The sequence below is a fragment of the Telmatherina bonti genome (genome assembly GCF_933228915.1).
Source record: "Telmatherina bonti genome assembly, chromosome: 4".
Classification (NCBI taxonomy): domain Eukaryota; kingdom Metazoa; phylum Chordata; class Actinopteri; order Atheriniformes; family Telmatherinidae; genus Telmatherina; species Telmatherina bonti.
In genome coordinates this window covers 21,116,228-21,127,886 of record NC_136622.1, presented here as the reverse complement: position 1 = coordinate 21,127,886, position 11,659 = coordinate 21,116,228, and the positions used below count along the sequence as shown (strand labels likewise).

Here is an 11,659-nt window from a genome sequence, read left to right as displayed (position 1 = left end):
GAAAATTTTTTTTATCCATGTGTCTTTACAACATCATAACAACAACAGCATAAAATGCACTCACTTTCCATCATCTTGATCAAAACGTGGAAATGAAAATTAATTCTAATAATTTCACTATGATATATTACCATTTCTAATAATGAAATAAATTTAACTTAAATTGCCCTTTAACACAAACTGGGACTGTTTTTGCAACAGTTCATCAGTTAAAGATCTCAGTACATCTTAAAGTGGAACTATTATGTGCAATTCAGGCTAATTTATTTTTATTTCTGAGTCCAGAAGGGCTGGGATTGATCGAGTTATTGTCACAAATCGCTTTATTTACTTCAGACCAACCCTCTCCGTAGGCTGTCAGATCAGCCTGTGGGCAAAAACGAGTGGATTGAGACTCTTCCGCATTAAGCCCCGCCTCCCGCCACTGCACCACATCGGGAGCGCGCACCGCACCTGCTTTCGCCGTCATTGTAACATCTCATGAACAGAAGGATTAGGCTAATATGAACGCAATAAAAAAAAAAAAACACAATGTCAACACACAGCATACAGCCCTACATGTTGGAACCTGAAAAAGTGGAAAACAGCAACCCACAGCAACGAATGCAGCAGGATGTCTCTCTTTGGTAAACTCACCAGCCATCGTTGGAAATAACTTTATCAGACGTTTTCCACCCGCCTGATGTATTTGCATATGCCCTTGTTAACCAGTAGAAGGTAACCAATCACTGAACCTTATCCCCCAGGACGTCACAAGGATTTCAAAGTAGAAAAAAACTCTCTAAAACGGAGCGTTTTTCGTCGCCATGGAAACCGAACAGAGAGAGTGTTGGAACTCAAACTCAAACATGCGTTTAGATGATAAAAAACGCTGCCGTTTACATGTCTGATGAGGATTCAACACTGTAACACTGTAGAAAGCTCAGAAAACTCGAAACACCATAATAGCACCCCTTTAAGCAGTTCTCACAAAACATGGGACATAAAGTAGCCACAACCTTGATTCACTTACTAAAATTTAATCGACAGGTTTCATGAATGTAAAGTCCAACTTTTTTTCATTGTAAAAATAATAATAATAATAATAATAATAATAATAATAACATTGCATAACTGCATTCGAAGACTTAATAAAAAAGTATTTACAGTGAAAAAAATGTGGAGGACTGGCTGCTGAAAATTGAACTACATGGATAGCCTGCTGTAACAACAACTATGTTTCCTTGCAACATCACTCATTATAAACTGTATAAAATGTATCAACAGCACTGATATGTATATCCACACACTGGGGAAGAAAATACTTTTTGTACAAGATTTTCATCAATATTACATCTAATTTTATCTCAGTGGATGGAGGTTGGGTCAAACCACACAATACATGGGGCATCACATAAAGATACAGAAAAGCAGTGTCGCATAAACACTTAAACATTTCATCTTCTTCAAAAAAAAAAAGATTGGTACCATTTACAAAAAGATTTAAAGCAAAAAATTTGTACTGGAGACAAATTTACATGTATCTTACAGACCTGGGTCTGACAGTATGGAGACATGGCTGTCATTTCCTCTGCATGAGTGCTGACCAACAAATCTGTTTAATTATTGTCAAATAATAAATGTAAAGAAAAAGCTGGCCTGAAGTGCTCAACCAGATATGATCAGCATTGTAGCATCCTCCAATTAAGTGAGGAATAGACAAGTCCTCTGGTTCAGCAGCCACAAAGCCAGCTTCCTGGAAGACCAGTGTAGGAGTTGGGAGGAGTTGACCCCCAGTGAAAGCACTGTTGGATGTATCGGAGCAGGACAGGTAAAGTGAGAAAGTGTTCCATATGCTTAGCTGGGATGAAACGTCTCAGGCAGGGTAGAGTTCTGAGATGATGTTGGCGACAGCGCTACGAGACTCGGATCATCTGAGTCACTGTCTCGTCTGATGTTGTTTGGGCTATGTCCTGCTGCTGCAGCATTATGGGAAAAAAGAATCAGTCACTTTTTTATTTGAAATCTCAAGGATATATATTCATACACAGGAGGAATACCTTTTCAAACGACTACCAAATTATAAAAAAATGTTTTTTTTATCATTATTATTGTTATTAAACTTGTATTTATGCTTAATTGATGACATATAATTTGTAAAAAGCATCAAGTTTTTAATGACCATATTTTTTTTTTTTTTTTACCTGTGACAAACCCAGAGCTGCTTCCTCCTTGTCCTTTGGGGAAAAGAAACGTCCTCCATCTCCTCGTTTGCGCTGCATTGCATGACGGTGGCGAGACTCGTGTAGATATTTCTGCCAGTGAAAACAGGTACATTGGTACATTGCACAATGAACATGGTTTAAAGGTCTCATTTAATACTTTTTTAAAAAAATACAATTTCATATAGTTGTCAGATGTCCATGGTTTCAAAGTGTATCGCCTCAAATTCAATCTTGGTCCTTAATTTTAGCCATTTCAAAAGTAGCTATAGTAAGCTCTACTAAGAATGTCTCTGAACCTTTAAATGTTTATTAGCGGTGCCTGCCCGTGCTCCTACACAGCCTCTGGATGTGGCTTTCACTGCCACCTACTTTCTGATTTTAGAGGGCAGGCAGGCTGGACTATGGGGTGCGAGTTAGTGGCAGTGTCCACTACATGGAGGGGGTGGGGGGTTCCACAAAGAGAAATATCTCAGAATCACCCATTTTAGCACATATTTGCTTAAATGTAAACCAAGTAAGTAAGAGAAGTGGCAGAATTTTATTTTTTTGGAACCCACTATGAGGACACATATTTGTAAGAAAGCCTTTAGAAAATTCATTCTATATGTATGTAATATGGAACAATTAACATAATCAACCAGATTTGTTCTTGTTTAAGTTTTCCTCTGTCAAACAATCAGATTTTCTCCTGCTAACTTTTTTTTATACATTTTCTCTTAAGGAACCTGACCTCCAGTTCAGAATTATGCTTTTTGGTTTACATACTTCTTTATGAGAAAAGAAGAATTATTTCATTATAATGTTACAGCAGCATTTTGTCATCCTCAGTCTAAAAGACTTTGTTGTAGCTCTCAGTAGCTTAGGTCCCTTCTGCTCTGCTTGAAAGATAGACACAGTTGGTTGATATTTGTTTGAGGCATACCAAACATGCTACTAGGATAGATATTATGTACATGTGCTACATGATGAAATCATCAAATAGAAAAGAAAATATTTAACTTCCAAGACTGAGGTGTTTCAGAAAAATCAGTGGAAATGCCCCTGTTGGCCAGAAAAGAAGTCCAGTATCGTGGACTTTGAACTTTGATATTTCCCAAATTTACTAAGAGTAAATGTTAAAGAAAACAGTAAAGGTGGGGGAGGGGTGTTATCCACTTAAAAGAATAAAGACATTTTAAAGCTATGCTTAGTGAAAACCAAAATAGCAAAAAAACAAAAAAACAAACCCATTTTAAATCAAGGGCATTTACTATTCTTCAAGCAAGGCAACACACATAACATGCCAATAGTGAAACTCAGTAGGGTACATATTAAATATGTTGTACCAGTTCCGAGAGATCCTAAATAGTTCCATCTTTTCCACTATAAAATGCCTTTTTGTCTAAAATACAATCAAATTAGATTATAGATCTAGGAGCCTAACTTCAGCTGTGATTGCTCCAAGTACTGTATTTGTTTACACATACAGTTTGTACCATGAAAAAATATGACATACCCTTCTTTCTTTGGGGATCTTGCCCTCGGCCTCCAGCTTGGCCCGAGCCTGTCTTCGCTTCAGAATGCGATGGTACTGTTTGGCATTGACATATAGAGGCTCCTCCTCAAGCATTTCAGCTCCTGGCAGGGGGATACGCTGCATGGTGGGAACTCCACCACTGCCTGGCACCATCTGATAAAAGCGAGAAACACGAACAGGCACAGAATCCTTAAAACCCCTGGCATGTGAAATAATACACCAACACAAACAAGCAGATAGGTTAAATCTGTCTTACTGAACAACTTTTACACTAAAGTTCATATTTGGTGGTCACGTACACACATAGATGTAGGTACTATTCAATCAAAGGTGTGAATAAATCTACAGAATTTAAATTAGAAGTGATTCACAGAAAAATATGACAAAGAATAAGTATGAATTTAGAAATAAATAAAATTTAAAAGATGGAAAAAAAAAAGAATAAAAACCATGTTTACTTTGTGAGCTGCCCCCCACCCTTGTATGAGTCTAGTTTAAAGAAAACAAAAATGAAATAAGATGTTGGGTACCTCTGCACAGGGTCTTACCATGACCATTCCACCTGCATTGACCATGTTGCCGGAGACGGGCAGGGTGACGGTCACAGTGCCTTGGCCGCTGTTGGTGGTGTTGGTGTTAGTACTCCCTGCTTGTACAATCTGGGCACCCGCCAAGCTGGCAGCTGGGATTGTGATCATTCCTGCACACACATAATTGTCAGAGAATTTATTCAGAGTGACAACTTCATGATACTCAGGTTTATAAAGTTTACAAAGCAAAGAACAAACACAACTGGTAGAAAAAGACTGGATGTACCCTGCTGCAGGACAGAACCATCCGCGTTGACAGGCTGATAGACGATGGTCTGTCCATCAGCTGTTTGTGCTACCTGTTGGCCCTGCACACTGATTTGCTGCCCCTGTTTTACAGCAGGACAAGGAAAGAAAACAACAATAACGTTATGCTTCGATTATAGATAAATAAATATTAAACAGTTAGTAGACTGATCTGTCTGTAGACCAAACAACACACATTCCGCTCTGTGGTAAATACATCTTCATAATGTAAGAAGTCAAATGTCTGGATTAGCTTTAGATTTAATTACACAAAATTTTACTTTGCAAAATATTACGTATTTCAGTATTACAAGTATTTTGGGAATATTAAGTAAAATGTTATTAATGTTAGCTAATGGTAGCTTATAATATGATTTCTTCCCCATTAACCAGTGCTAAAAACTTTACAAAAAAACTAAATAAAACTGGTTTGCTACCAGTTAAGGCAGCAGAACATTAAAATGTTTACTGAACTGTAATTAAGGAGAGAAACAAATATCATCCCTGAATTCATTCATATATTATTTGAAATAAAAAAAAAACAAGATATTAAATTCATTATATTAAGCCTAAATTTATGTTATCTGACCAGTAAAATATCATACCTGGTTTTGTCCAGCTGTGATGGCTGTCTGTGGCTGTTGGATGATGATTTGCTGTGGTTGACCCTGCTGGCCCTGGAGCTGGAGAGTTTGGCCACCTTGTAATTGTATCTGACCTGGCTGCACCAGCTGGATCTACACACACATAACCAATAACATACATACTGGGTATTCTCTTACTGACTGACCAACAAGAGTCATATGATACAGAACTGCATGTAAGTGTTTGCCAGCTCTTATGGTGTAAATGTAGGAGAAAAACACACATTTTTGGACACTTTAATATAGAAACACGGAAGGATAAAAGTCCTACAGAAATGAAAAATTAAAAGTCTTGTCCCTGATAAAGTAGTGAAATCTGAACCTGATCTCCATGCTGGAACCATTCCTGGTTTTTTACCTGCTGCAGTCCTTGAGCTCCAGATACAGGGACCTGCATTATAGTTTGACCTTGACCCCCTGACATGGCCTGGACCATGATTGGTTGCCCTGAAGATGTGATGAGTTGTCCACCGCTCACCTGAACCATTAAGGGCTGTCCCTGGACCTACAGACAGGAGCACAAAGCTGTAACAGCAGCACTGACATCATTTATCTGAACAGAATTCATAACAGGTTATGGAGTTACATGCAAGTCAAACCACAAAAACCAGCACACACAGTGCAGATAAAAAAAAACAGCTGATAGCTTTTAAATGACCTGGTTTCACAGTGGACTAAGTTTTTAATTAGCTTCAAAAGCAAATTACAAAACTTCAGCATTCATTGTGAACAGAATTTCTTCTGCAGCTGCCATTATATCCGTTTGTAGCAGCCACACAACTGGCTTAGCTCTCAAGGTCCAATTTGCATCAATAAACTGACTGTTATGTAGACCTAAACACATCTAGAAGTAAATTTATGCAACAGAAACATACGCGTCTCAGGTTTTACAAGATAAAAATAAGATGTAGTCAGATGAAGAGCTGTGGCTGTCAGTGGAGGCAGTGGAGATGTCAAACCACAGAAGGGTTCGCATGAAACTGCAAAACACATCCATATTATTCATGCTTCCAACTGTAGGGGGATCAAAAAAAATTCAGACCTTCTAAAGTTACTTAAAAAGCCAAACAAAAATGCAAATTTGACAAACAGCCTGATTGCAGCCATGAATAGCACATCAAATCAAAGGCTTTCACACAACACACTATGCTGAGATACATGCAGTTCAGATTGTTGCAGGACATGCTGACGGGAGAGGATGAACCAAATGTCACAGACGGGTCATGGAGAGAAAAAAAACAGCCCTGAGTATAACATGCAAACTAGCAGGCTGTCAAACTGCTGGGGCAGTGACACCACTACCTGGAGTGTCTGAACCTGCTGGCCTGAGGCCGTCACCACCGGCGCCTCTGTTTGCAGTTGCACAGCCGTCACTGTGCCCTGTGTCTGCAGGTAAGGCAGGACAATAAAGTCTCAGACAGGTACAGTTCAGCCCAGAACTCTTTATGCCCTTGCAAATGTTCATTCCCCAGTGATTTTCAGGAAATAAGATCCTCTGCATGGAAATGACAGAGATGTCATCAAAGAAATTAAGAGATTGTACTGGAGATATAAATAAAAAGTGAAAAAGAGAGGTTCAGTCACCTCAATGTAATGTGTTCATTTTCCATTGCAGCAGTTTTTGTTATAGAGCTCGTTGGATTTTGTATCACGTAATGACCTTCAGGCCTTTGAGTTTGCAAGGCTTCCTTACTTCCCTCTTTAGGTGCCTCCACAAACTCTTGATGGGTATCATTAAGATCTGGACTCATTGAACAGTTTTCTTTTAACTCAAAGCTACCCAAAAAGACAGGTTTTTCTACAGACTACCTGGTGTTTTCTACCACAAGAAAAGTCCCTTGGTGGACTTCATTTTACCAGGACAGGCATCTTAGGGCACATATAGATTAACCAATGGTACATCTCTTGATGCTGAGCTAACTAAAGCTGATGAAAACCCACATTTACTGCACACATTTGAGACAGGACTAAATCCGGATTAAGTATTTTCACATGACACTCAAGAACCAAATGTAAGCAGATGTTTGAGGGATTATTAATTAGTATAAAAAGGAATCTTCGTTGGGTCCTTCTGATAGGGAATGAGGGCCAAATTTACTCTGGCCCTGGTAGTCTTTGAGGTGACGTGCTACTTTTTTACAAATATGGTTAATGATGAAAGGGATGATAGTGATGAAAAGAAATATGATAATGAAGGTGACTATTGCCATAACTTGTTATTAATAAAGTACACTTTTATTATTAGTAATAATGACCAATGTTATAATGGTGGTGGAGGTTTTAAGATTTGTTACAGTGATCATGGTTATTTCCATCATTATTATTGTTTTTATTATAATTATAATTCTGCCCTTTTTCTTATTACATTTACTCTTTATCAGTTTGTCCAAAACTTTTTCTCCCAGAGTTGAGTTACACACACTAACGTACTCATAACACATCATATTAATACTATTCCACTTTTTCTCTATTCAATTAATACTATTAATTTCTTCTTTGTTTTTGTTGTATTTCATCTGTCTTGTATTGTTACCAATGTGTTGTAAATTTGAATAAAAATGTATGAAAGGACTCGACTTTAAATTAGGTTTATGATTGTTTTTGATGAAAAAAAAGCAGAGACGTTTAGCTTTAAGACCACCAATCACACAGGGACAGATGTCTTGGGCTGCTTTTTTCCCTACGGCAGTGGGCTATACAATAAAGTTGAGGTAAAAAGACAGCAAAAGAAGTGGGCCACCTTTTGATTCTGGAGGAAAGAGTCAAGCTATCTGCAGACAACCTTAAGAAGCCTGCCAACATGAAAACATAGAACCCAGGCAGAAGAAATGTACAACTTAAATAATAAAGAGCTTCTTAGAAAGAGACAAAGGTTGCATACCAATTAAATATAATGTTGTTTGGCCTCTGGTAAAACTGTTTTGGGATTTTATTTTCGTTTTAATAATGGAAACATATGTTGTGACTGTATGAAAAATTTTCAGTTAAAGTAAATGTTTATCACAAAAATGTATAAGTGATTCACTCTGTATTATTGTTTTGCTCTTCCTGGTCACTGCAATCTAGTCTCATCAACTGAATTATCTTCTATATTTAAATATAGATAGTGAAAGTTTAAATAAATAGATAATTTTTTAACATACAAAGCAAAACTTAATTTTCTGACAAGGTTCTGAGCTCACCTGCTGTTGGATCTGTCCATTGGCAGTCTGCACAACTATCTGCTCCCCAGTAGTAGTGGTGGCAGTGGTGTACTGCTCCATGATTTGTTACGGTCACAGTGCTTCTGAGACAAAGAAACACACAGTATTCAGCAGATATTTCATATTACGCTGAAGAAAAAGAGTTAGCCGTATGTTTATTACTAATAAAACAAAATGTGTTATGTTCTTAATCGTTTTCATCAAGAGAAATGTGATGGTTATTTTAATAGCGCGCTTGCTTTATTATTATTATTTTTTGCAACCCCTAACGTACCACCACGTGCCCAATGGACGCAAAATTATTTCAGAATTTAGTGGTGACATTTGGACGCACATATGTGCTCACAGCTTAGTCACCCGCTGGACTTTAAGGAGAATGATTTATTTATCATATATTTATGAGTTAATAACCAGGTGGGCTAACAGGGTTAGCGTCAGAGCTAGCTATAAAGCGGGGTAAATTCTAGAAAGCACAAAATGGAAGCTCGTTATCAAGAACAAGACGAAAACCACTCATTTTTTTGCACATTTACTCCAGCTCACGTTCACAAGCTGGGCGGCCTTTACTGGCGGATGGATAGTGTCGGTATTAACCATATCTTTGTTTGCGAGCCATTATTTTAGCACACAAGCTAAGGTTAGCGCAGGCTTGTTGACCAGCAGAGATCATGTTTCCCCACGACAGCCAACACGGAAAAGGAGAAGCCATTTGCAGCGAAACTAGTCTCTGTTTCAGAGCGGTCAAAATCAAACTGCAATTTCATTTTTTTGCATTTAGCTAGGTTAGTAATTTGGTTGGTCCATGACAAACCAATCCGTGCTGACAACTACCAATGCCTTCAATCGTGGCTCCCTTACCGTAGCTTCACTGTCCGGTTTCCCTCTGATTGGCTCCAGTACAGCTTGCTAAAGCCCAATCAACAAAGTGAACGGACAAAATGGCGCAAATGAAACAACGGCGACTGGAAGGAGGTGCGCAGCTGCATGACACATCACTACAGGGACGGGGTAAAGTGCAACTCCTCTGTTGTCCAGCAGGTGTAGCCATTTAGTCCCACTGTTTTCTTCTCTGTACGCAGTTAATATTATTGTGTCAGCATGATTCATCGTTTAATTTCAGGTAATTCAATTTATGTTGATTCCAATTGAAATAAAATTAATGACAAGAGCACAGTACGTAAAGCTAGAGCACAGTACGTAAAGCTAGAGCACAGTACGTAAAGCTAGTGTTACAAACGCGTGTGTTAATTTTAGTCAAGGAAAATGTTTTACGTAAAACATATCTCCCCGCCACTTCGCTAGGTGGCAGCACTTCCGTGACTATGTACTGTCGTCTCTGTGGAAGTACTTCCACGACTTATTTCAAGGGTTGTGCATGTGAATCATTGAAGAGTCTGTTTAGTCTTGGTCAGTCTAAACTCTGTTACAATACAGGAACAAGACATTTTAATTATGCATGTTAGCCTTATAGGAGCGTGATACTACCCCAGTGCGTGGACTCTGACTGGTACGATTGACTACTGGGCTTTTGTGCGTTGTTTATGTATATTGACAGTACAAATCTTCTTAGCTTGCTCTGAAAATAGTGGGATACGTCGTCTTTGAGAATGGCCCGATCTCTTCGGATGGTCTCCTTCTTCTGTAGGCTTCGTGATCCATCAGCTATCACCTCAGTTTGTTTTAATAGCTGTCGATTTGCAAGTAAAGTTAAAAGGGAGACAACGATAGGACATACCCATGTCCGCGGAGACAAAAGACCAAACGGAGCCAGATACAGTGATGAGATGTCTGATGGAGAGCTGGAATTAGATGATGTGGAAGACAAACTTCAGGATTTGCTCGAGTAAGATTCACCTGGGATTCTTCGTGTTAATTGTTACAGTTTTAATAGTAGTGGGGAAAATGTAGGAAAGTAAAGTAGATCATAAAAGATATTAAAAAATAAAGTAGGAATAATAAATAGGTTAAATGTTTTTATTTATTTGTTTTATTAGTTATATTATCTTTTTATATTCTTTTATAGTAAATAAAAGTAGATAATCAAAAGGAAGCAGGAAAGCAATTTGTGCATGGTGTCCTTATGGTGAATCTAAACATATTTCCCCATGTTTTTCAGCGAGGGAAGGAAAAGACAAAGGGCCATGAAGTACCACATTTTAAGAAGACAGATGACTCCATCTGGAGCGCCAGGGAGGATGCTAACCTGGGATGCTATTGAGCAAATTAGGTGAGGGAGCTGTGTTTCATTAGTCTTCACAATTGATTTGCCTACCACCTAAACCTTATACCACCTACAACATTTTCAGATATCTCAAGAAAGAGGAGCCAGAGGAGTGGACAGTAGAGCGCTTGGCAGAGAGTTTCTCAGTCACCCCTGATGTTATATTGAGGGTGTTGAGGAGCAATTACATCCCCCCTCCAGACAGAAGAGCCAAGCAGGATGCTAAAGTAATGGCAAGAGTTGGTCACCAGATGTTGGCTTCTGGCAATGGGGTACAGCAGGACAAGTTGAAGCTGTCTTCTAACCGCGCACCTGCCATACTCCCACCTGGGAATGCAGGAACTGCTTTAGTCCTCCCATCTGGACCGAGTCAGATGATTCGAGGTCAAGGTTCTCGATCCCTACTTACAAATCCCGTCCATGTAACTGCACTGACCCCTCAGGTTACACCTGGTGTTTGTAAAGATGCCACAGAGAAGAAATCAACAGTAGAGGACTTCACTGGTACCATTTCCACAGAAGAGGAGGATGAGGACAGCTGGGATGGGTGGGTGTTAACAGAGGAAGAACTTGAGAACTATCTTGAAATGGAAAAACCTGCACCACAGGTGCAGGTTGGGAATGATTTCTTTGATGCAGAGGGAAACTTTTTGTATAGAATCTGAGGACATGTTGAGCTGATGCAAATAATAGTGCTATGCTGCTTTACATTTTTATTCCTCATTTGATTTCTCAAGCCTTTTTTTGTATTTGACCCAGTCTGAAATACTTACATCTATAGACAGATAATATATTGTATGTGGTAATAATTAACGGAATTAATGTTTTGTGAAAATATATACAGTACATAGATTGGCATTGAGTTAAATACATGGGAAATTCTGTGGCAACAGTCTCACAGTCAGAATATGTGAAAATGATCTTAGATGTTACATTATCATTTGGAAATTACTATAAGTACCTCTATTTATTCATTTATTGCTTACTTACACACACTGGATTTATTCTCCTCTCACATTTTCATTTTGATGCTCA

The 11,659-nt window shown here is 38.5% G+C and overlaps 2 protein-coding genes across 7 annotated transcripts; one reads left to right on the top strand and one right to left on the bottom strand.

Annotated features, from left to right (window-relative positions):
• Positions 1-998: 998 nt before the first annotated feature.
• Positions 999-9,494, bottom strand: nfyal (nuclear transcription factor Y, alpha, like). Of its 6 annotated transcripts, none has more exons than XM_079239082.1 (10): positions 9,262-9,494; positions 8,383-8,486; positions 6,500-6,586; positions 5,559-5,705; positions 5,162-5,293; positions 4,537-4,639; positions 4,251-4,420; positions 3,700-3,873; positions 2,184-2,294; positions 999-1,958 (listed from the first exon to the last, which is right to left on the bottom strand). In XM_079239082.1, exons 2-10 carry the CDS (start codon positions 8,461-8,463, stop codon positions 1,896-1,898), a joined length of 1,068 nt encoding a protein of 355 aa, XP_079095208.1. In that variant the 5' UTR covers positions 8,464-8,486; positions 9,262-9,494; the 3' UTR covers positions 999-1,895. The 6 variants fall into 6 exon arrangements, with proteins under 6 accessions (XP_079095208.1, XP_079095210.1, XP_079095209.1 ...); XM_079239084.1 differs by having other exon boundaries at positions 4,269-4,420; XM_079239083.1 differs by having other exon boundaries at positions 6,503-6,586.
• A 239-nt stretch (positions 9,495-9,733) lies between these two features.
• On the top strand, positions 9,734-11,654 carry ngrn (neugrin, neurite outgrowth associated). Its single transcript, XM_079239088.1, has 3 exons — positions 9,734-10,246; positions 10,520-10,630; positions 10,710-11,654. The coding sequence occupies exons 1-3, from the start codon at positions 10,011-10,013 to the stop codon at positions 11,287-11,289; spliced, it is 927 nt and encodes a 308-aa protein (XP_079095214.1). The 5' UTR covers positions 9,734-10,010; the 3' UTR covers positions 11,290-11,654.
• The last annotated feature ends 5 nt before the right edge of the window (positions 11,655-11,659 follow it).

What these genes read in the sequence shown, in the direction of transcription:
- nfyal (XM_079239082.1), bottom strand. Translation starts at nt 8,463, where the DNA reads ATGGAGCAGTACACCACTGCCACCACTACTACTGGGGAGCAGATAGTT. An exon ending in AGGTTCAGACACTCCAGGTA is followed by an intron (nt 5,706 to 6,499) that starts GTGGTGTCACTG and finishes TCCTGTCTGTAG; the next exon opens with GTCCAGGGACAGCCCTTAAT. An exon ending in TGGTAAGACCCTGTGCAGAG is followed by an intron (nt 3,874 to 4,250) that starts GTACCCAACATC and finishes CGCTTTTATCAG; the next exon opens with ATGGTGCCAGGCAGTGGTGG.
- ngrn (XM_079239088.1), top strand. Translation starts at nt 10,011, where the DNA reads ATGGCCCGATCTCTTCGGATGGTCTCCTTCTTCTGTAGGCTTCGTGAT. An exon ending in AAACTTCAGGATTTGCTCGA is followed by an intron (nt 10,247 to 10,519) that starts GTAAGATTCACC and finishes CATGTTTTTCAG; the next exon opens with CGAGGGAAGGAAAAGACAAA. An exon ending in GATGCTATTGAGCAAATTAG is followed by an intron (nt 10,631 to 10,709) that starts GTGAGGGAGCTG and finishes CAACATTTTCAG; the next exon opens with ATATCTCAAGAAAGAGGAGC.